Below are 25,859 nucleotides of genomic sequence, written 5' to 3' on the forward strand. Positions count from 1 at the left end.
TTAATTTAATGTTGAATAAATGTTAAATAAATGTTTTTTTCACTTATTATTGCAAATAACTTACTAACGTAAAACAAATATTAAATAAACGTTAAATAAACGTTTAATAAATATTTTTTCTAAATTATTACTTTAAATAAATAATCAATGTGAAATAAATATTTAATAAACATTAAATAAATATTATTTTTACAATAAATTGTACAAATGTATAATTAATAAAAAATAAATATTAAAAACACATTTAAAAAACATTGTCTGCTGATTGGGTATTAGTATGTTAATACTCAAGAATATTGCAGAATGGTCAGTACTGTGCCTATTAGTTCTTACAGTACTGGCAGTACTATCATGATAGTACTCCGAATATTAATCTGATAAAGTACTGACCACTTCAATACTTTGAAGTACTATTATTGCTTGTAGTACTGCCAGTACTGTAAGCACTGACAGACACAGTACTGACCATTCTGCAGTATTCATGAGTATTAACATACTAATACTCTCAATACTACGAGTACTGATCACTCAGTACTGAGTACTGATTGCTAGTACTACTTTTTCGTAAGGGAAGATTTGCTGAGTGAAATCAGTTGTAGTAATGATCGATGTACAAATCTTCTATATTGATATACATGTGATAAATATATGCATATATTATTTTGTATTAAGAGCCAGTTGTGTGATTTAATTAGGTGACACCTCCTTATGCTTAATACGTGAAGAGTAAACATAATAATTACTTTTAAACCGCAGATTATAATCGTACGATAGCTTAAGATCTTTGCAGATAAGTGTATTCGATGACACTGTATCCCGTTCGTATCGGTTACTTAACTGTAAAATTGTTAACGCATCGATAGCGAAGCAAATCTATTTACAATTAGATTTTTAATTTGGCCTCTAACAATTGCAGTCCGGCATAGAATGCCTGAGACACGCCGTATATAAAGACTCTTCAAACTTGCTTGCTCGAAACGAATTCAAGGCTTTATATGTAGATAATTGTATCAACTTCTCTCTCTACTTTTAAATGCTGTATCATATTTTAGTTGCGCGAAACTTGTCGAGTACACATTTAAAACATCTATCTGAAATTAGAGAAGTTTGAGAATAACTGTATTTTGTATTACACAAAAATCGCGTGTTATAAGAATATATGAATCACATAAGTGTCGTGAACAACCAAAGTTTCTTACACTACCATTTGATTGCCATAGAGTAGGGAGAAAGTAAATAGCCGGAGAAGAAAGTTATTAAGTAAATTCTACGTGAATTATGCGGATGAAGATCACGTTTGTTATCGCACAGCAAAAATAGAAGCATTCTTTTATTTAAAAAATAAGAGATTAGATAATGCAGAATCTTCTTATTCGTAAAATACGGTCGAGCCTCCGCTTTACGAAGTTATCAGGATCAAGTTTCCTTTCAGTCTTCTACTTTCTTATCCTAACAACACACATGCGAATCTGCTATCTAAATAACTGCTCTGCCTTTCACTTTCTTTCTCATTCATTGTGGTAAATATCAGTATAATAGGAGAGCAGGAGAACATTTGACAAAGTTACAATCGATTCAGAAAACGGAAATCACAATACGAAATCGATCAAAAGAATTGCATAAATACATGTGCGCGAAAATGAGAGATATTATACTTTATGTGTGCATTGTCACATGTCACATTAATTGCAATTAAATATAAGATATAAAAATAAAAATTAAATAAGCTATAAGTACAATTGCCATATTCATTATTAAAATGGAAAATATGTGATTCTTGGAATAAAAAATATGCGACATTGATTAGCATAACGAAATTAAATTAATTATCTTGTATTATCAATGCACCAAAGTTTCTGCATTACACATTTCCGATAGCACTTGTAGACTCCTGGTGCACCGCGTTTCGCCGGCAGTGAGTTTCGATCGATTCGACATAGCTTATCAAGATGTTTATAATACAGTGACAGTTATCGCGAGCCATGGATGATCTAACACGTCCTCCGCGCTGAAGCGAAGTTCTGGCTGTGCCTGCAGCATATTCGAGATGAGCTGCTTTGCGGAATACGATATCGTATCCCAATACGGCGATGTGAATTCATATTGATCGCTCAGAATACGCTCAAATAATTCTTCCTGTTCGTTATCTAACGATACGAATGACGGAAAGCCGTACAGGGGAGAATATATAGAATTACTCCGGCCGCCCATACGTCAATCTAAAAAACAATATCAAGAGACACGGTTTATACATATAATGAGAAAATAAAAAAATAACATAAAAGAGAATTATACAAAGTATTCTTTTAATGATAAATACCTAAGTAAAACTTTTCCAGCATGTGATTCCTCGGTTTCGACAGAAGCATCGTGCATAACACGAATATCAAATGTGAACAGAGGCCCGCTCTTTCCTCGTGCCTAATCGCAATATTACATACATTAAAATAACATGCCAACATTGTGATATTGCTTCATAAGTTTTATCATTTAGTATCTTTACCTTAGTTACAATAAAATCGTAAAACGTATAATGGTGCGGTAATATAAGATCCTCCTTGACATACATTAACTGATCTGGGCCATTACTGTTTTATTAAGCTCGCTGAATTCACGCCTCAGAACTTCTAAACATCTCTGAAGAAGCTGATAGATAGAATTACCTGTATGTGGAAATTTAATTTATGCAGCAGAACATTTAGTCCAGGCAACGTAGGCGAAAAACATGCGTTATTTGGAAAGTTGTTTTCGAAGAATGAATTCACCTGAAACCTTTTGGAAAGTGTTTTTCTACCCTTAAATGGAAAAGTTTACCTATTTATTTCATGTGCTCTTACCTATTTTTGGAAAAAAAACGAAAAATACCGATTTTTTAAAGAAAAATGTGAAAAAGTGATTATAATTAAAAAAATGTTAAATGTATAATCATGAAATTCATAGGTAATGTGTTTTCAAGGTTGCTGAATACGAATCTGAAGTAAAATTTTCAACATTATAAAATGGCGACTCAAAAGGGCGGGTAAAAAGCATAAAATTAAGCGTTTTTACGGAGACTGTTCTGTGGCGAAGGCGCTTCACAAACTGATTTCCTTTTGTTAAACCTCAAAAATATATGTGAACGATTCTTAAAACAAAAGAATGTTACTAGAAAAAGGATGGAGACAGCGTAGCATTTGTTTGCAGCGAGCACCCGCTCACTCGCACGCTGCGGTTCTCCGCGCGCGAGCCGAGAAATCGCCTGAACATCCGGGCCCTACTTATTAATATAATATAATATAATATTAATATAATATTCATAATATAATATTCATTGTTATTAAGTCACAATATTTATATTGTAATTTAAATATCGATTACGTTCTTCGTTTGCTTCTGTTTTTGTCGTAAATACGACTTTTTTTTACTAAATTGCGTGTAGCCACTAAAATAATAAGTTCAAAAAAATATTTCCGATATACAGTCTTAAAGTTTAAGACCCAAGCTACAACATCCCATAAGTTATTTTCTCAAAAAAAATTTTTTCTATTACTTTTTCGACTTTGAAAATAGAGAAATTTTCATATTTTCTAGTTCGACATTTATTTTTATATACTTTTTTGAAAAATACACCTGCTTAATATTTTGTTTTTCAAATAAAACTTGTATCATCTTAAAGTACATATTTTCAGCTTTAAAAAACCCTGTTATTAAATTTCAATATCTATTTCCTAAGCAATAATATCTGCAGTCAAACTTGTTGATCAATTTTGAAATAACGAAATTTCAAGAAAACTATCAACTTTGAGGTCCCAACTTTTAAAAAATAAATTTTTGTAATTTTTTTCACTTATTGCATGTTATCAGCACATATTTTAAGAATATAATGCTTTAGTTTAGAAGTGAAAATCTGCAAATTTAAATAAATGGCAATGATATTAGTAAAATAAGTCAAAAATTTCACATCGCCTCTCTTCAAATTCGATTTAAATATACTCAAAATGCTTTCTCAATTTTTCTAAACCACTTGAAAATTAGTAAATTACGTCTACTTTCGAATGCTTTTTGTAAAATTTGATTCTATCGACCCAATCAAAAGTTACAACCCTTTTTAAAAAGTGCGCGCGCGCCCGCGTACTCTGCAGGCAGCTTCACACGAGGCGGCATCGACGCACTTTGAAGCGTTAATTAAAAAATTATTACTCCTACACATATTAATATTAAGAAAACTTTAGATATGTTTCTTTAGTAAAATTTTCTCCTCTTTCGATTGGCATGGTTTATTTTTTCATAAAATTAATGTTTTTTTAGTTATACTAAAAAAACTGATTTTTTTGGTCTTTTTTGTAAAATAAAACATTTAGCACAGGGTTTACGTTGGTAAACTTTTGGGACATGTTTTCTGAAACCCAAAAGAACACTTTCCAAAAAAGTTTACTCTTCGAGGATAACTTTCCAAGTGTTTTCCTACATTTATTGGACTATACCACACTGCGTGATAATGTAGTATAAAAACAATTACCTACATTAAAAATTGTACAATTGTAGGTATGTATAACTTAGTTTAGAAAAATTGATATTAAGAATAATCTAATTCTAGAATATAAAAAATAATTATGAAATATCTTTTTAACTAATTTATATTTAAAAAAAGTTCAGAAACGACCCCGCACGATTTATATGACAAATTTTTCGATCAATTTGCTTGAATTTGTGATATATATGTTGTAGTTCTTGTGTCCTTGATGAAAAAGTCTCAAATTTCAACAACATTTTTTAATCAGTTTCTGAATTATAGGTGTTTGAAAATCTATGACCCTGTATTTTGAAAAGTTTAGGGCAAATCTTTTAAAACCTTTTTTTCCTAAAATAAGCCACGGAATTAATATCCCCTTCAATTTTTTGTACTTAGGAAACACCCTGTATAACAGTTTTTCATATTAGCGCGTGCACTTGGCGATTTTTTTACTTACTTTTTAAAGGTAATTTTTTAATGTCATTCCTTTTTTTTAGTACGTGAAACATTTTTAAGTAATATATGATTTAAAGATAGTATTATATGCCTTTATGTATTCCGCGACATTTTATTTGTTTTAAGACTACGTTATCATTCATCCCTTGCGATCATAATATCTCTAATAACCTTTTCCATCAATAAAATTACGAGAAACAATTTTTCTCTCTTTTTTTCCAGTACTTTTCTCTTTCTATTGCTCTCGTCCGTTCGCACTCGCTTTCTTACTTTTGGCTCGAATATCTTTTCTTTCTTTTTTATGAAACGCTACATGGTCTGACAATGAGTCATCTAGTGATGGAAAGAAATATAATCTTTATTCCTTCATTCCCTTATCCTCCCGATCTGACTTATTGGTCTGATTTATCTGTTGGGTCGATAATAACCCGCTCGGTTCATCGAAAATATTGCCTAACACGTGCATATAAGCTAGATACGGTTTATATTATATGATCGTGAACATGATGGAAGGAGAACAGGTGTGCTCTTGCGCATCCTTCTGAAATAACCAATAAGTGCGTTGGAACAAGCGGGAGACATTGATGATATTAGCCAATAGAAGGCTACGTATATAAAGAATATCTATTACATCCAACATGGCGCTCGGTTGTTCCAGTCGCGACGTCTGCGCATCTCTTTAACGAGCACATCTTGTTTCCTTTTACCATGAGCGTGAATACGGTAGAGATGTTGCCATAGAGACGCTAAAGATAATCTCAACAATTTCTTTCAATGCTGCGCTAGCAAGAAACCGCTTGCGAGCGCCGCATTGTGTCAAAAAAGTGAAGAGAACAACAGAAGATGATGATAATGACGTATCTTGATGTAAAATTTATACATTTCAGACTATATTGTAATATCTCCATTCGTAGCAGACATGTAGACGAAAAATAAAAATACTTTTATTATATAATTTAAACCCAAGGTATCGATTGAGCCTACTCAGAACTTAATCAATTCAGCTGTTATTGAGATCTGATAATCTCAAGGTTTTTCAACTCGTTGAGATACACGGTATATATCTCACTGTACATACACTTGGCGCGAGACACTATATCGTATTTCTTGAAAATGTAGGAGTATAGAGGTTATAAAAAAATCAAAATAACATATTAATTCTTTATTGTTAATTATTCATGTGCTAGGATTTATTCTATGAATATTCTGGGTTTTCAGACATTATTCGATCGAGAAACTACAGAACATCAATTAACATTAATTATTTTAGCAACAAAAGCACTCGAATTTAAACCGTTGCCTGGATTTGATCCTAATGTTGATAGTTCGCAATATTATCGTGCTCAACAAGAAATTGATTGTGACGAAGTATATCCTGGAATATATATCGGTGACGGGTGAGTACAAGAGAAAATAACATACAAAATAACATACAAATTAACGATGAAAACTTTTTTACGGTTTTCTTGTAAAGTATTACAGCAAAAAACAAGAAGTATCTTGAAATGTTAGGTATAACACATTTATTAAATACTGCTGAGGGAAAAAGATTTGGATTTGTAAATACAGATAAAATTTATTATGCGGATACAACAATAAAATATCTTGGCTTGCCAATTAAAGATTTACCTACCGAAGATATTAGTAAATACTTTTATACAGCAGCAAATTTTATTAATGATGCAATATCTACAAGAGGTAATTTAATTATATTTTCATGTTTTATTGTGTAGGGTAGGTAGTCCAACAATGAACCGTGTAAATTTCAGAGGCTTATATCTCTCTCAATTATTGAGTTAGAGATCTGTGTTTTTGCATACAGTTCATGAATTTAGTTGGCTACATACTGTATAAGATGACTTATAAGTCATTTTTAAAGTTTAGCCACAATTTCGATTTTTAGCCATTTTTAACAATAAACCACATGTTTTATACAGTGAATTGTTAGTGTTATTTTAGTTTTACTATGTTTTAAAATGTTTATTTAAGGAAAAGATAATTATAAGACATGATAAGTAAGATTAGAATAGTATGACTTTAAATTAAAGCTAACTTAATTATATATGTTATGTTTTCATTATTTGAAGCTTACAATCAAAATTATTATTTTTAATCAGACTTTTTCTTACTTAGATTATTATTTATTGTAGCAACTAGTCAGTTTAATAAGACTTATAACACAGATAACTGTAGTAAAGAACAAAATGGTTCATTGTAGACCATATAACATTTTTTATAATAATCTTCAAAAAATATGGTAAAATAATGCAATAGAAGAAAGTTGCTTACAGAATTATAAAGCCAAATATACACACAAAATTATAGAATAATAAAGGCGGCAGTGTGGTCTAGTGGTAGAGCGCCAGACTCGTAATCTGAAGAACCAGGTTCGAGTCCACTAGAGCATGTAAACATGGAATTTATTTTCCGAAAGCTGCGCCCTCCGTGCAAGATAGGCTCTTGTGCGGAGCAAACTGGGCTCCGTATTTCGGAAAGAGACGTTAAGCCGTTGGTCCAAAGGGTTAAGTGAGAGGAGAAGGGTAGTGATGGATGAGAATTGTAACCCTAAGGGGATCGATTAAAACTTCCATTTACTCCATTTTATAGAATAATAAAAAAAATAATAGATATAACAACAAAAACATGAAAAATACGCAAAACTTACGAAAAAAACTTAGTTTGTCACCCAAAAATCGCAAAATGTGGTCTCAAACGACCGTCCTTCGCGCGATTTGCCGGCCAATTGGGGAGCCGAAGAGGGGTTCAAATGCGAGTCGTTGCATGACAACAAGCACAATCTAGCAACACTACATTTATGAAATATTGCAATGGTTCATAGTGTTCATTGCATGTGACAACTGGTTTATTGATGGACTACCTACCCTATGTGATATCATGTATAAAATAAAATTTATTTTTCGTAGGTAAAGCATTCGTACATTGCATGCAAGGTGTATCTCGCAGTGCTACATGTGTTCTCGCATACTTAATGATAAAAAAAGATATGTTAGCAGTTGACGCTATGCATTTAATCCGCACGAACCGAGACGTTCGCCCGAATAAAGGTTTTCTTTGGCAACTAGCACAATTGGATAATAAATTACGTAGGCAGCGTTTAACTAGTTTAACACCTCTAAAATAATATCAGTGTTGAGATTATTTTATTATAAGATATTTAAATGAGACGATAGTATAATTAATATGCGCGCACATGTGTATAAACAAAGTTATATCACTTATGTTTGATTAAAAAACAATAATTTAAAAAATCTGTAAAAATTAAATAAATGTATTAAAATTATAATATTTAAAATGTGTGTGAGTAAGTCCTATATTGAATTTTTTTTACTTTTATTACTTCTTTGTATTTTTTCTTTCAACATTAGAAATATTGAGATGCCATTTTTTTATTGTTTCTGTTTTTGAAATTAATATCTTATTTTTCGTATAAAAATAGTAAAATCTCATTCTCTTTTACTCTAAATGAATGTTCGGTTTTTTCATTATTTTTATAAATTTTATAATTATTCATGATATTATTTACAAGTATTAAATTAATAATCAAAATAATCTATTATCAAATTTCTTCAGAAGATTGGTTCAAAATCGGAAATATTTTAAATGAAAAATGTGTACCAAACGGTATTTTTTTATGTGATAGTAGGGTAGACCGAGGCGATTCGGATCGATATAAGCTTTAAGACAGTTTTCGTTAGTCTTTTGTTCCAAATGAGCTGTTTTAACGTATGTGGCGGTCAGCTGTCCGCCACGATCGCGCGGCGGTACGCACGCGACGCAGACGGTGTGACGGGAGGCGCGCGGTGCGGGCAGCAGCACGGTATCGATCGACGGGATAGTTCGGCGCGCGTCCGCTACGCGGCGCATTCGCCGGTACCCTTACTCGTAAGGAAGATTCGACATCGACCCCTATATATATAGGGCCGCTCAGCGGGGCTTCTCCAGCGATCAAGCTCACCTGTCAGGGCGTGCTCACCACCAGGGCCCCTGACATAACTCTTTTGATCAGGGCGTGCTCACCACCAGAGCCCTTGACATACGGAGTGTGCTCTTCAGGGCCTCCGTTTGATACGGAGCGCGCTCCTTCCGGGGCCTTCGTTTATACCTGCTTCGCAGGGCATTAACTTCCTGTGGTAAGAGTCGACAGACACCCTGCCGCAGAAAGGTTTTCTGGGTCGTTTACGACCCAGCTCACCGGACGACACCGAGACTAAGGCGCTGCCTTCTCCAAGTCCGATTCCGACTCCGATTCCTGTACCTAGGGCCAAGACGGAGGGTCCATTCCTTATCTCTAAGGTGGAGACTTTCCTCCCGTGAAAGATACACCTCATCGACCGGCTAACCCGAGTTCCACGCATCCAGCTCCAACCGGAGTACCTTGTGGTAACGCACATACTGGCCTCGTCTTCAAGACTAGATACTTTCCTCATCGACCGGCCAACCCGAGTTCCACGCATCCAGCTCCAACCGGAGTACCTTGTGGTAACGCACATTCTGGTCTCGTCTTCAGGACTCCTCCACGATCTCAGCCTCCTCGAATCGGACTGTTCGGGACGAACACTACGCAACATACCATAATATACACTACACAGTATAACCTACACAATCACGCACGTCCACGTATCCGTACACATCAAGAAATATTCTACCTGTAAATAGAGCATGAATAAATAGAGCGAGATTTTACCTAATTGAAAAAGATTCGTTATTGTGGGAATCGACGCACCTTCACCCGATATCCTACCCCACAACGTACAACCAATTACCTCCGTGCGTTTTCTCCGCACCGGAAACAATAGACAACAGCTCTGTATTGCGTGTAATTTAGTGTCAGTCGACAATAGAAGCGTAGAGATCGTGAGTGAATGAAGAAATTTTGGCGCTAATGTAAAATCACACGATCCCAATTTTGTGACTTTGTAACGAAAAGGTATATTGAAACTTATGCAAATTATAATAATTTTTACAGTGTATATTTGCTAAATCAGTCTAGTAAGTAGTTTAAATAATATTATTAAGATAGTTTGGAGAAAACGAATGTACTTTATGAAATCGACATACGGGGTTAATCGGATCATCTTTTTCGGGGTGATTTGAATCATGAAATTTTTCGACATTTTATAGCTATTACAACAAAAGTGTATTTTTTCGATTCCTAGATAGTTTGCACGTACAATCGTAAATCAACTAATGAGTTGTGGTCTCATTAAGAAACAATGAACGAAGCTATGCAGAAAGTAAAGTGTGGAAAAATGACTTTGCGTTGAGTTGTTGATTGCTGTAAGGTTTCAGGGACTGGCATTGCATCTATTGCAATGAAAAATTCAGCCCTCCACTTGTCAAAGGTCCGTATTTGTAGTCCGTTTTTATTTCAAGAACTTAAGTAATATCTTAAGTAATGTCTTAAAGATGCTAATACGGCACAGTGATTGGTTTATAACATCTTAAGATTGTGCTTAAGACGGTCTTAAATATAAGATCTGACTATGAATACCGGCCGAAGACTGGATTCAGTGCAACAAATGTGAAGAATGGTGTCACGAGAACTGTACTAATAGAAAGGGTAAAAGAGGACCATTTACTTCCGAATTCTGTGTTAAATAAATTATTTTTGTTTAATGTAAGTACAATAGTTTATTTCAAAGAGTAGTTTTTTTATTTTCAATGCAAGTAATTTATTTCAAAGAATATGTTGATTTATTTTTATTTCTTTTGGACTTAAACTGGTGATCCGCTTCGCCCCCAATTTCGGGGCGAATCGGATAATTCTCTTTTTCTCATTTTTTCGTTGTGCAATAAGAAATATCATGTTTATGTATTATTTTATTATATGAAATCCAAGTTAAAGTTATAAAGATTAAGAATCTATAATAAAATTAAGTAACAAAATTTGTTTTTGATTACTTTTTTACCCAGAAACTAAAATTGATCCGATTCGCCTCGGTCTACCCTAATAATATCCCAAACAGCACATAAAACTAAAAGATGTCTTTTTATAGTCGTCTTTTCATAGTCGGCTAGACGAAAAAATGTCTAAAAGATGTCTTTTTCACTACCCAAAGAGTTGACTTTTTGACTGGTCGAAAGGTCGTCTAAAAGACGTCTTACATGACGCTTCTTTTAATGTATAGGCTTTTAAGTTATTCGATGTAGCAGTGCCAAATTTTTTTGCATTAAATATTTTTTATACTGTATATATCCCAAGCAGCAGACAATGTTTTTTAAATGTTTTTTTAATATTTATTTTTCATTAATTATACATTGTACAATTTATTGTAAAAATAATATTTATTTAATGTTTATTAAATATTTATTTTACATTGATTATTTATTTGAAATAGTGATTTAGAGAAAACATTTATTTGACGTTTATTTAATATTTTTTTTACATTAATATTTCATTTGCAATAATGATTTTAAAAAACATTTATTTAACATTTATTCGACATTAATTTAATACTTATTTTACATTAATTATTTATTTGCAATAATAATATGAAAAAAATATTTATTTAACATTTTTTAAATATTTATTTAATATTTACTTCAAATATTATTTTATATTAATTTTTTAATTGTAAGAGATGTTTCAATCGAATTTTTCTATTGTTTTGCTTTATAAATTATGTGCCGTTCCGTAAACCGCGTCATAGGACCCATAAAATTTTTTAACACTTTAAAAATATGTTGTAGACAAGTACTTACAGGTAAGAAGGAAGCGTCAGAGGATCGTCACTTGTCCATTTGATCATCAAAGTCAAGCAACGTGGGCGCGGTACTATACTCGGATGGGTGACCGGCTTGAGAGAGCAGTTTTTTCAGATGGACGCGCGGTTGTACGCACACCCAATATACAAAAGAAACAGTTAGGAAAGTGGTTTTTATCTTTTCCCAGAGAAAAAGAACGTTCTTTAAACGTTTTTTGTCAAAAAAGTTGTTAAAATAAACGTTCTTAAACATTAAAAAAATGTTTAAGGTTATACATTTGTATAAGGTTTAACATTTATTTAATGTTAAAAAAACATTTTTTAATGTTAACAAACGTTTATTTAATATTAAAAACACATTTTTTTAATGTTAAAAAAACATTTTTTACAATATTAAAATAAATATTTTTTTAATAAGAAAAAAAGGATCTATCCCATTAATTTAAACGTTTTTTAAATATTTCTTTTTCATTACTAAAAATGTTTTTAAAAACGTTTAAAAAATATTTTTTTGCTACTTGGGATGTGACAGGCGCGTATATTTGGCGTACCTTTCTTTAAAAAGGTAAGTATTTATAGACATATACCCAGTAAACAAAAAGTCCTCTTAAAGCGTTCTTTAAGATAACTTTTCAAAGATAATAGATGTCTTTCAAGATATTCAAAAGGAGGTCTTTTAGTGCAACTAAAATATGTAAAATGTTCATCTCAAAAGTGGTCTTTCAGACAACCTAATGAGCACTTTTGATTTTTATAACCTCTTTCGAAAGTTGTCTAAAAGTCAACGTTATGAAAACTAAAAAAAGACCTTTAGGTTGTCCTTCATAAGTTATGATTAATTTTTACTAATTTTTTTACTAATTTTTACTAATTTTTACTAATTTTATTAATTTTTACTAATTTTTTTTTGAAAAGATCGAATAAAACTGGAAGAAATGAAACAGAATTAGAATAAAAAATCTTATAAAACAGAAAAAATGTATTTATTCTGTTCTAAACAATTTGTAAATTTAATTCTGTTGCATCTCTTCCTGTTTTATTAAACTTTTTTATTAATAAATAAACAGTAATACTTTAATTTTATTTTTCACAGAATCATAAATTTAATGAAACTTATAAAAATTTTTTGGCATTTCAAATTTTATAAATATCTATTAAAATAGAACGTTTTATTTTAACTGTAATTACGTAGAATATACTTCTTAGTTTCATATGTGATAGTTATAAAAGAATTTATAAACGAAGTAATTCTAATCACGTTAATACAATCACAGGTAGTATGAATCTGAATATGATTAATTATTAATTATTGCGTAATATCACACTTTGAACGAAAGTAATCTAATAATAATACAGTGAACTGACATTGATACAAATACAAAATTGCAAATATTTTATTAAAATTACGTATTATTTAATGATCTTTGTACTTTGTAGTTAACAAAGTTAATATTTTTTTCTTTAGGGTATTTAACGTGCTATCAACAAAAATGCCTTAATCTTTTTGATCCTTTACGAATTTTAAATTTAATAAGTCACAAATACTTTCAGATTTTTAATCAAATATATCATTAACCCTTATGAATCTTGTTGTGTATTTGAGCGTTCAAACGCGGGTCTAACTGTTGGGGATCGAAACCGGCTAAGGACAGTCGCGAGCCATCTCGCGACTATGGGCAGGAAGCAATTAGCGATCCGTAGCAGGGGGATTGCGGGACCGTGAGATCGCGTGCGCGTGCGGGACGAGCACTCTCGTTCGGAACAGGCTAGCGATAAGACGTACCTATATAAGAGCGCGTGAACTAACGGCCTCTCTCTGTAATACCTTTATTGTACTAAGTTTATTCCGTAATTATAACTAAGATAAAAACCCGACTGGAAGCCTTATGTCTATTCCTGCATACGACTCCGACATAAACATAACAAATCTTAACCAGGAAAAACTTCTTATCGAGGTATGTATGGGACGAAGGCCGGATCAAACTCGAACCATGGACCTTGATGTTACTAATAAAGTTAGTAAACTGGTAACTTGGTCATCCTTTTTTTAACTTAATTATCCTTGGTGATTTAATAATTGGTGTTCTTGCTCATTCTCTCTTTGGCACTGTTCTTCATCCTTTCGAGCTTGTTCCTGTTTAGACTTGCAGTCACCGCATTTTTTTCAGTCAAAGTTGTATCCGCTTTTTCACTACTTCATCATCAATAGTAGCATATTTTTTGGTAATGTAAACTAAAAATAAAATTGATATAAATATATTATACGTATACAGAGAGTTGAGAAATTATTTTTTAAAAATAAAAAATGGGTAACTCTACTTATTATTTTAGGAAAATTGCAATTTGAAATCTTGGTCTTGCCTGCCAACTCATCAGTCATGATTACCGACAAAATTCTTTTAACACCTTTGTCGAAAGATATCTCCTCCAACAGCAACCATTTTTGCTTTCTGAAACATAACACATTATTTAAAAAATTTATAAATAAAATTATAACAAGTAATTTAATTATTTTAAATAACGGGTCGTGCTATCTGATGGATAATTACAATCAAATTCACCTGGCAATCAATTATATGCGTTTGCTGCTTGATGACTGAGGTTTTCATTCTTGACTCTTTTGCTAGCGGTCCTTTACTGATTTGAACTTAAAACGTTAACTGCAAATTAATTATAATAAAATTTATACAAAATCTTAATACATTATAAAGTTATAAAGATATCAATATAAAGATTAGTAATTAACATTATAAAAATTAATTGTACAGGTTAGAAAATGCATCAATGTGATTGTATAATATATATACACCATATGATGATACGTTAATATGAATAATTTGCTACAAAATTAATCATAGTTACCAAAATATTCATACATGCACGTAGAGCAATGTTCATTAACGTTATAAATAATGGCTATAAAACTATACTATAATAGGTGCTTTCCATTTACATCAAAACTCAGATAATTCTCACTTGTGACGTCGTTCTATCCTTTTTGGGAATTAATGAATAATAAAGACAGAATGACATCACAAGTGAGAATTATCTGAGTTTTGATGTAAATGGAAAGCAACTAATATTAGTTGCTTTCTATTTACATTCAAGTGATACTGAGTCACTCAGTTTAACTAATAGATAAGATACAGATAAGATATGTCATTTTGTACTTACTTGCTTATTTTAGTGATAAAGCTATTGCACAACAATACAAGTTCATAAAGGCCCCCGCATAATCAAAAATATAATAAGGAACAGATATTAGTAATTAGGAGTAAGGAATCAGAAATGGCTCATGTAGCATTGATACACGACTTCCGATAGGTTAAAGACCCCCGCACAATGAAAAATATAAGGAACAAGGAACAGATATTAGCGATTAGGGATAAGAAATCAGGAATAAAGCTGGTGAAGCATTAATACACGGCTTCCGATAGGTTAAAAATCTATCGCCTGTGTTTTTTTCCTGTTTCTGTTGCCTGTGTTTTTCATCGTGCATTCAGCTTTATTCCTTTCTTATCCCTAATCGCTAATATCTGTTCCTTATATTTTTCATTGTGCGGAGGCCTTAAAAATCTATTGCCTGTGTTATTTCCTGTTTCTGTTTCCTGTGTTTTTCATTGTGCATTTCATTGTCCAGTTTTATTCCTTATTCCTTATTCGTAATCTCTAATATCTGTTCCTTGTTAATTCTTTATATATTTTTGATTGTGCGGGAGCCTTAAGCCGATTCTACAATATGTCGCAAACGATGGCAACTGTTAGTTGAAAAGTGTTATTTCTGATTGTCGATCGCCAGTTAAGCCCTTTGCACAATGCCAGGCAACAGGCAATAGGAACAGGGAATAGAAATCAGAAATCATGTATAAATGCAGAATAAAGAGTAACACAGGCAATAGACACAGACACGGAACGCGGTGCTACAATGCGGAGGCTGAACGCGGTATTTACAGAGAACGATAGTGCATGTGCACTCAGCGCGGTATTACGGAATAACGGAACGCGGTTTTACACTGCGGAGGCTGAACGCGGTATGTACCGAGAACGATAGTGCATATGCACTCGGCGGGGTATTACGGGTTAACGGAACGCGGTTTTACAATGTGGTATCCCGGTGATAGCGCGCTACTTATGGAGCGGCCGGTCAGGCACGGCTGGCCGGTCGGTAGGGCTGAGGAGCCCCGGGGCGGTGGCGGCGAGAGCACTTGTCGCGAGGCCGAGGGTGCTTGACCCCGTTTAACCACGGCCGTCGGGATCCGAGTTGGATGGAGTTCGGGGACACCCGAGAGTGCTCGGTCGAGGCTCAGAGCTCTGAACCCTGTTTTGTGTGTCGCCCTAGGAGTCGGTCGGTAGGCCTCGTCGGGAGCAGCGGAATGCTGTGTCGGAGACGAAGTGCCGTCTCTCGCCGGAGTGCCGGCTTATATATTCCGGCGCGGCGGGTCCAGGCGGGTCCGGTGGGAGGGAGGCCGATCTTCAGGCGAGCCGCGCGGGGGTATGCCTACGCGCGCTCGCCTTCGCTTCGGCGCGGATCGGCTCCCTTCGGCGCTTGTCGGCGCCGCGCACACGGTGCTTTTGAGCGCTTAAAAAAATGTGGGCGCACCGCGCCCTGTTCTCTCCCGACGGAGGATCGGTCGGGCGGCATCCGGCGGGTGGTAGCCGGGAACGATGCCTTGGCAAAAGGGGCGCATCGTTACACACTTTTAATGTGAGCTAGTCTATTATGGCTCGTCTACAATAGCCGTAAGAGTATGCAGTAAGACGTAAGCAGTAAGCTATTCCACCAACCACAGTTGATTATTCTTGAATTGTAAAAATCCCATTAGTCAATAGCTTACTGATGCTTACGTCTTACCGCATACTCTTGCGGCTATTGTAGACGAGCTATTAGACTCAATAAAGCACACGGTCTCGATTGTGGGTAAAAACTCAGTTGAATCTCATGCCAGAATGCAAAAAGAACGTGCATTCAACTAAGTTACAACGTCACAAGTGAGAATTATCTGAGTTTTAATATATAAAATGAAAAGCAACTATTATATGCACGAGGACATACGTACATACAATGCGGAAAACTGCATTTGTTAACAAACTGTTGCGGCCCCAAATTAATATTACAAAATAGGATTAAGAAACATTGTTATTTAAAGATAGGTACTAGGTGCGCAACTAAGTTTCCGGGTTTCACACATAGATGGCACCAATAACACATGTACTCGACTTACATGTCTGAAGTTGTCTGAAGTTATAGCTTGGACATCTGTTAACAATAACCAGTCGTTATATAAACACATATCGCAACGCAAAAATATTTTTTTTAACAACGGAGATGTCGAGTTTTGTGCCAAATAAACAGCATTTGCGGGAAGCTTTGCTTTTCTGCTTTAACTTGAAAAAAAATGCAGCTGAAGCACGTCGTTTGCTTGAGGAGGCCTACGGCGAACATGCACCATCGAAAACTACTGTGAAGATTGGTTTAAACGCTTCAGAAGTGGCGATTTCGACACTGAGGACAAGGAGCGCTCCGGAAGACCAAAAACAATTGAGGACGCCGATCTGCAAGCGTTATTGGATGAAGATGATACGCAAACACAAGATCAACTTGCGGAGGCATTAAACATGACTCACCAAGGTATTTCCAAACGTTTACATGCCATGGGAAAAATTCAAAAGGAAGGAAAATGGGTGCCGCATGAGTTGACTGAGAGACAGATGGAAAATCGAAGAGCCACTTCCGAAATTTTGCTTTTGCGGCATGAAAGAAAGAGTTTTCTTCATCGAATTGTTACTGGCGGTGAGAAGTGGATATATTTAGAGAATCCCAAACGCAAAAAATCGTGGCTTTCACCTGGTGAAGAATCAACATCGACGGCACGGCCAAATCGTTTTGGAAAGAAGACAATGCTCTGCGTTTGGTGGGACCAGAAAGGAATCGTGTACTATGAGCTGCTGAAACCGGGCGAAACTGTAAATGGGCATCGCTACCGACAACAACTGATCAATTTAAACCATACATTGCTCGAAAAACGGCCAGAATGGGACACGAGACACGAACGAGTGATATTGCAGCACGACAACGCTCCGTGCCATCGCAGTTCCATCGTCCAGGACACCATCAAAACGCTGAAATGGGATCTGCTACCGCACCCGCCGTATTCGCCAGACCTGGCGCCTTCCGATTATCACTTGTTCCGGTCGATGGCGCATGGCTTGGCTGGGCTACACTTGACCAATTTCGAAGAAGTGCAAAATTGGTTGGATGAATGGTTTCGGTCCAAAGACGCGTCGTTTTATTGTCGCGGTATTCATGTATTGCCACAGAGATGGCGAAAATGTATAGCTAGCGAGGGACGATACTTTGAATAAACCATTTTTTGTATTTTCTTTAAAATTTTCCATTTTTTATTGATCAAAAAAACCCGGAAACTTAGTTGCGCACCTAGTATTGTAAAGATCTTATTATAAACGAGACCGTGAAAAGAAATCGTGACCACGAAACAAAGAGAAATCAAAACAATGAGTTGCGCAATCGGCCTACATCCGATCGGGCAACTCAGCGAAACCGAAGGACAGACGAGCGAACAAAACGGAACGAGAGAAGCAGACGGGAGGGCAATGAGAGTCGGGAACCGGAGCAGTGACGGGAGTCAAACGCGAATAACGAATGTACGCAGAGTGATTATTAAAAGTTATCCTTTATTCAAAAGTGCTAGTTAATTCTATCGACCCCGTATCCTCCGTGGACCAAAAAGAATCCAAGTGCCCCTCCGCAAAAAGGGGGTACAACAACTGGTGGCAGCATGAGGGTTCCACTGGCAGGAAGACGGGAACGGCAGCTGAAACAGAAAAAGTGAATCGTTAAGGCGGTGCAACATCCTCAACGGAGACACGGCAGCCAGATTCGACAACAGCGGAACACACGGTAGCGGCCGACGAGGGATCAACATTCAACGTAACCCGAGACGGCACCGACCTACCTCAACGAAGGCTCACCGATTGATAAAGCGGCACGAGCACCGACCAGCAGCATGCGACTAGCGACCGTAATGTAAGTCGATTAAGCAATTTATGTAAAGCGCAATTACCGTAGATGTTGGAAAGCGATAATCCACCTGCGGAACTAAACCAATCGTGGCTCCATAGCGAGACGTCACGACGATCGCGTAGAAATAGCCCGTTATGTCCCGTTCAAACGACCAAAGAAGTCGTAAGCGACAATCGCGAAACCGTGCGTAGAAACTTAGACGCGTACTACTCAAGCAAAAGCGAATCAGAACCGGAATTACATCCTAACATCGTAGTCGAACGCGAATTTCAATTCGACGATTTAGACGCGAGCTTAATAGGACAAAATAACTGCCCCGAGGAAAATAGACTCCACCCCTCACACGCGTACGCACAATCCGAAGACGCGGACAGTACGACCAGTAGACTATCACAAAGACGAGAGTTCTCATTGACTTCGTATGATAGCAGCGTATTCAACCCGCAAGAATATTACTCAGCATCAAGAAACGTAAACGTAATCGAGATGGCGGAAGCAGCAATTAACAACCGCGACGCGAACAATGAAAATGCGCCGGTAACCCCAGAGGAAATAGACGAAGAAATAAACCGTCTTAATAGAGTGCTATCTCAAAGGAGAACCCCGGCGAATAATCGTAACCGAATGCCCGATCAGGCCGGATTACAGCCGGACGATAGAGATCCCGTTCTTAACAAGATATTACAGGAAATCCGCAACCTCACGCGGGAAAATCGCAACTTACAAGATCGCGTAATTCAATTGGAAACGGCGAATCCTGAACGCCGCGAATTTCACGCGAGACGCGAGCCAAGTAACCTCCCGTTCGAAGTTACGTACGGACGAACGTCGTATGATATCCGGAATCAAGCGGAACGCGCTATCGGATATCTACGTTTAAAAGAGGCACGAGACATGATACCCGAGTTCGACGGAACATCGAGTAAATTGCAAGAATTTCTGAGCGCCGCGTCATACGCAATAAAAAACATAAATCCGATAGAAGAAGGAACATTATTAGAAGCAGTGGTATGTACAAAATTAAAAGGAAGAGCAATGATATATTTCCAAACGCGAGAGATACGAGATTTCGCACAATTAAAGAAAGAGTTAGAAGTTTGTTATTTGAGCCGAAAAAGTACCACACACTTGCAATTAGAATTTAATACACTCAAGCAAAAATCCGGAGAAAGCGCAAGAACATTCGGATTAAGAGCAGATAAATTAGCTATGGAATTATACGATTCCATGATAGAAGGAAGAAATCACACCATAGAAAGCAAGCGAACTACATTAGAAACGATTCAACAACAGGCATTACAGAATTTCCAATTAGGATTGAGAGACGAGATCAAGTTACTCGTCCGAGCTCAGCATTTTGCAACCTTGTAAGAAGCGATTGCCGGAGCGAGCGCAGAAGAAAAGGTAAACGGACCGAGTGGCAATCCGCCGCGTTCCAAAAATAATTATGCGTACTCGCCGCAACCGCGTGACAACCGACCGATAATACAATGTCAAAAATGCGGAAAATACGGACATCACGGAAGAGAATGTCGTACCAGCAGATACGCGAACCGTTTTTCTTTGCCGAAACCAGATAGGACACCCCGCGTAAATGCGATAAATAAATTCTGCAAATATTGTAAAAAAAACAGGACACATACGCGAGGAATGTTGGCTATTAAACGGACGACCCAATAAAGAGAGATCAAATCACGATAAGTCTAATAATTCTCGAGGACAAAATAAAAATTATCCGAAAACAAATGGTCCAAGAAAAAAGAATAGTAAATAGAATAGAATAGAAAAAGAATAGTCTGCACCGAATAGCGATGAGGAAGACAAGGAGGAAACAAAGCAGCGCCGACCTGCTATAGAGTATCAGGTGTCACACATGACGAATAAGCCGCGAAAGCATGCAGGGCTGGACCTAATCACTCTGCCCATGCGAGAAGCGAAGCGCGAAAAAATAAATTTGCTGTTTGATACCGGAGCGGCCGTATCAATAATTAAAGTAAAGTATTTGAAAGGCGAAACATTAATAAAAGAAGATAAAATGGCCCTTACAGGAGTAACAGGACATAAGGCTCATACCATTGGAAAATTCAGAGCTACTATTGATTTAAAAGATAGAAAAATCAAGCACACGATTTATGTAGTCAAGGATGATTTCCCGATTGAATATGACGGGATACTAGGAATAGATTTCATAAAGAAGCATCAAGCGTCATACAGCTACGAATCGAACTCGATACGAATAGGTCATAGTACACTAAAATTGTATCCATATAGGAAAATGACTTTGAAACCACGAAGCGAAACAATAATACAAGTCGCGACCGATAAGAATTCTTTAGGCATAATACAATACAAGCTAAAGAAACAATGCCAGGAGTATTCATAGGAAACTGCCTAGTGGTGCCAGAAAATTTTTTATGTCCAGCAAGCATACTAAATACGACTGAGAAGACGGTCGAAATGCTAATGCCTCAAGTGATATTAGAGGAAATCAGTCAAAAGGAAACAGAAGAGATGCAAGTAAATCAAATAAATGATGAAAAATAAACGATGCCGCGTAGCGAAAGAATCGCAAAAATGATACGCACCCAACATTTAAATGAAGAGGAGAAGAAGACCATTATGGAAATTTGCCGAGATTTCAGCGACGTATTGCATCTGGAAGGAGAACCACTGACATGCACTGATATCGTCGCGCATAAGATTCCAACAAAGGCGGGCAGCGTACCGGTCAACATCCGACCGTACCGATTGCCAGAAAAACATAAGGCAGAAGTAAATAGGCAAGTAAAGGAGATGTTGAAAAATAAGATTATTAGGCCTAGCACGAGCCCGTGGAATGCGCCGTTGCTAGTTGTGCCAAAGAAAAAAGATGCATCCGGAAAACAAAAATTAAGAGTGGTGATAGACTTTCGGTATGTGAATGATTTAACGATGGGAGATTCTTTCCCACTGCCCAACATAACCGATATTTTGGATCAATTAGGAAATGCGAAATATTTCACCATGCTAGATCTCGCCTCGGGATACCACCAAATTCCGATGGAAGAAGAAGACAAAGAAAAAACTGCTTTTTCTACACAGTACGGGCATTACAAACACAACCAAATGCCCTTCGGATTAAAAAATGCACCATCAACATTTCAAAGAGCAATAATAGCCGTATTAGCAGAATTGGTAGGATTACAATGTCTAGTATATTTAGACGACATAATTGTATATGGAGCAAGTCTACAGGAACATAATAAAAGATTAATAGAAGTATTAAGAAGACTGAGAAAATATAATTTGAAATTACAGCCCGATAAATGCGAATTCCTTCGGAAAGAAGTGACGTATCTCGGACATGTAATAACGGAAAACGGAATTTCACCCGACCCTTCAAAATTGGAAGCAGTGAAAAACTTCCCGACACCAGCAAAAATAAAAGATATTCAGGCCTTCATTGGATTAGCCGGATATTACCGAAGATTTATTAAAGAATTTTCAGCGATTGCCAAGCCACTTACGAAACTAACCAAAAAAGATATCAAATTCGAGTGGGCGGCAGAACAACAAAACGCATTTGAAATACTCAAAGAAAAATTAACTACAGCACCGTTATTAAAATACCCGGATTTCTCGCAAGAATTTATAGTGACTACCGACGCTTCAGATTACGCAATTGGAGCCATACTGTCACAAGGAAAGATAGGTCAAGATCAACCCGTAGCTTAGGGCTTAGGCGAGCAGAGTACTATCTAAAGCCGAGCAAAATTACAATACTACTGAGAAAGAATTGCTAGCGATAGTATGGGCGGTGAAACACTTCCGACCGTACGTTTATGGAACAAAATTTACAATAGTGACAGACTATAAATCATTAGTTTGGCTAATTAATGTAAAAGATCCCGGATCGCGATTAATGCGATGGAGATTAAAATTAGAAGAATACGATTATACTATCATACACAAGGCCGGTCAAGCGAATAGAAATGCTGACGCGCTGAGTCGACACGTGCCGACGGATATCAATAAGATAGAGAAGGAGGAGAACAACGACCAGGACATCGAAAGAAGATACACCGAGGAAGAGAAGCAACGTATACTTTACGAATACCATGATGCACCTGTAGGAGGACATCAAAAGGAGTGGAACGCACCATAAATCGAATAAGATTGACTCATAATTAGCGAGGATTAACACGAGACGTCGAAGATTATATTACTAAATGCGAACTATGTCAGAAGAATAAGTTATCGCGAAAAAGTAAAGCACCCTTAGTAATTACAGACACCGCGGATAAACCGTTTGAAAAATGTGCTCTAGATATAGTAGGACCTTTGACAATGACCGAAAACGGAAATAAATATATCCTCACGTTTCAGGATAATTTATCTAAATTCAGTAAAGCGATACCCGTACCTAATCAAGAAGCGAATACGATCGCGAAAGAATTTGTTACAAAAATAATCTTTGAATACGGGATTCCAGAAAAAGTTCTGACGGACCGAGGAACGACTTTCCTTAGCGAAATATTTAAAAGCACTTGCAAATTATTAAAGATAGAAAAAATTCAAACAACAGCATACCATCCCGAGAGCAATGGAGCGCTAGAACGCTCTCATCGAACATTGGCGGAATACTTACGACATTATATTAACGCGGACCAGACGGATTGGGACGAATGGACGCCATACGCAATGTTCGCGTATAACACGACGCCGCACACGGCGACTGGGTTTACACCTTTTGAATTACAATAGTATACGGGCACCGAGCAACACTACCTACGGCATTGTCGCAACCACCGAAACCGACGTATACTTACGATGATTACGCGCAGGAATTAAAAGAAAAACTAAGAGCGACACAACGAGTTGCAAAGGAACATTTGCGAAACGAAAAAACTAAGGCCAAGGAGACGTACGATAAGAAAACGAAAGAAATCAATTTCCGAGTAGAAGACAAAGTTCTGTTGCACGACGAGACGGTGCGCAGAGAAAGATCGAAAAAATTAGAATCCCCGTGGATAGGACCGTACGAAATAACCGAAAAACATTCAGACGTCAATCATACGATAAAAAAGGGACGGAAAACTACGCGAGTACACGTAAACTGTTTAAAGCCCTTTATAGAACAATAACCACCATGCAAAAGAACGAAAATAGGCGATAGAAAATAAGCAATAAGAAAAGTAGAATAACAAAAAATAAAATAATTAGTACTTACCAAAAGAAATCACTCGCGACAAACCAACTTCACCGCCCTCCGACCGGTGGTGACGTCCAATGAAATCTGCAAGGGCAGAATAGGCACCCACGTGCCAGGGCGGCCTATTTCCTCATAGGCAGGCGGGGGTGAGCGAGGCGATGAGGGCCCCGCACACGCACTTGAACGCGAACCATAACTAGGCGCACCACGCACACTTAGGGCACCTGTACGCGCCGCCCTTAGCCAATAAGTCCGCATACAGACGTCGCAAGACGCCGGCGCGAAATACAAATTACATTGTATGCACCTCATTATGATCTCGCTCAATCAAATAATGTGCTCAGAGCTAAGCCTAGAGACACACTAAACGCGAGAAGAGAAAAAACGCAAGGAGAAGGTATAATAAAGCCAAGATAAAAAATTCGGAGAAAAGTAACTCGAGTCCTTATCTTACAGGGCGCTGATCGTCGTTCAGCACTTCGCGAAAAACGCGAAACCCGACACAGCACCATCGTACAAGATACGACAATTCAGCAACGAGCCAGGAATATACTTTGAAAGAACTGGACAATTACAACATGTAGAAGCTACATGGAGATTAGCGATTAAAATCGACGTAGCAGCCCTAGGAAACCGATATCTCCAACTTCAAGAATTTTTACAGCAAACCGAAGAATTATGCGAAACGATACTCGCAATGGACACGCAGCAGATGTGCAAAAATATTCTCCATACGATAGAGAAAGATAATGAAAAATTAACACAATTATTAACGCGATTACAAACTATATATAAAACAAACGATAACAAACGTGGTTTAATAGATGCGATCAGCAAAATCAGCAACAGACTCTACGGCACACCGCGAAAAATCAATTAAAGGTGATAAATGCCACAATAGGTCACATGGAGGCCTTAGAAAAATCGTTATATTATAACGAACAACTGCTGACGAACGTCACGACACGAATACAGCAGGAAATAGCCAAGTTCGCCAGAAGAGAAGAAATAGACGAACAGTTATTAATAATAACCACAATAACAGAAAATCTAATAGAAGACGTGAAAGATACAATAGATTACCTCACATATTCGCGAGAAGGAATCATACTCACTCGTTTATTACCGATAGAAAATATAATAACGGAATTAAAAGAGGCGACGTCACAATGACGCGAGGATCTCATTTCCCATTCAAAGTTAGATTAGAAAATTGGAACTATATACAGAGTTACGTAGAAATTAACGCGTATTACGATAACCCGAATATTTACACGATAATTAAATTTCCCGTGGTAGCATACCCCGTGTATGAAATAATAAGAACAACACCATTACCTGTCTATAACCACGCGAATATTTTTACATTTTTAAGAATTACTCACAACATTTTAGCGATAGATAAAGAAAATCATAATTATATAACGTTAGAGGAGCGTGATTTAAATGATTGTAAACGAAACGGAATAAAATATATATGTAACTGAAACTACCCGGTATACTTCATAAAAGCCGACGCACCATGCGAGGTACAAGTTTATGTAAAAGCGCCAGGATATGTAAATACCTGCGAAAAACGCCAAATATTGTCAAACGTAACTTTATGGATAACACTAATCGAACCACAAACGTGGCTTACAGTGCCAGACTAGAGTCAAGCTCAACAGGGTCTTCTTTCCCCGCTAATTTTTCCAATCCCGTTCCCTTGGCAGTGGTTTCGCTAGATAGTAGATAGGGACAGTGTGGGAATCTCGTTAATCCATTCATGCGCGTCACTAATTAGATGACGAGGTATTTGGCTATTTGTTTGTTTCGTTCAAGGCAAAACGACTGTAATAATGCACAGTCACTCTGAACCTATAACGATATTGCAAGGTGATTTGCTGTCGGTGTTGCAGCTGACACCCTGGAAGTGCTTGAAAGGAGCTGTCTAGCAGCTCTCACTCTACTAAT

General features: G+C 36.6%; 1 protein-coding gene and 1 long non-coding RNA gene across 4 annotated transcripts in view; one reads left to right on the plus strand and one right to left on the minus strand.

The window, feature by feature from the left end:
• Positions 1-8,252, plus strand: part of LOC139782044 (dual specificity protein phosphatase 3) — a 55,077-nt gene extending 46,825 nt beyond the window's left edge. For both annotated transcript variants that reach the window (XM_071720957.1, XM_071720958.1), the window contains exons 2-4: positions 6,167-6,345; positions 6,423-6,646; positions 7,873-8,252. In XM_071720957.1, coding sequence (XP_071577058.1) covers positions 6,167-6,345; positions 6,423-6,646; positions 7,873-8,090 — 621 coding nt within the window. In that variant the 3' untranslated portion in view covers positions 8,091-8,252. The remainder of the gene's footprint in view (positions 1-6,166; positions 6,346-6,422; positions 6,647-7,872) is intronic.
• On the minus strand, positions 606-11,727 carry LOC139782045 (uncharacterized). Of its 2 annotated transcripts, XR_011720780.1 has the most exons (4): positions 11,672-11,727; positions 2,504-2,663; positions 2,321-2,421; positions 606-2,219 (listed from the first exon to the last, which is right to left on the minus strand). It is a non-coding gene; the product is annotated as an uncharacterized lncRNA (long non-coding RNA). The 2 variants fall into 2 exon arrangements; XR_011720779.1 differs by lacking the exon at positions 11,672-11,727 and having other exon boundaries at positions 2,504-2,784.
• Between the last annotated feature and the right edge of the window lie 14,132 nt (positions 11,728-25,859).

This window comes from Temnothorax nylanderi, unplaced genomic scaffold (genome assembly GCF_030848795.1).
Source record: "Temnothorax nylanderi isolate EJ_2023f unplaced genomic scaffold, tnyl_v1.0 TNYL_tig0384_pilon, whole genome shotgun sequence".
Lineage (NCBI taxonomy): Eukaryota > Metazoa > Arthropoda > Insecta > Hymenoptera > Formicidae > Temnothorax > Temnothorax nylanderi.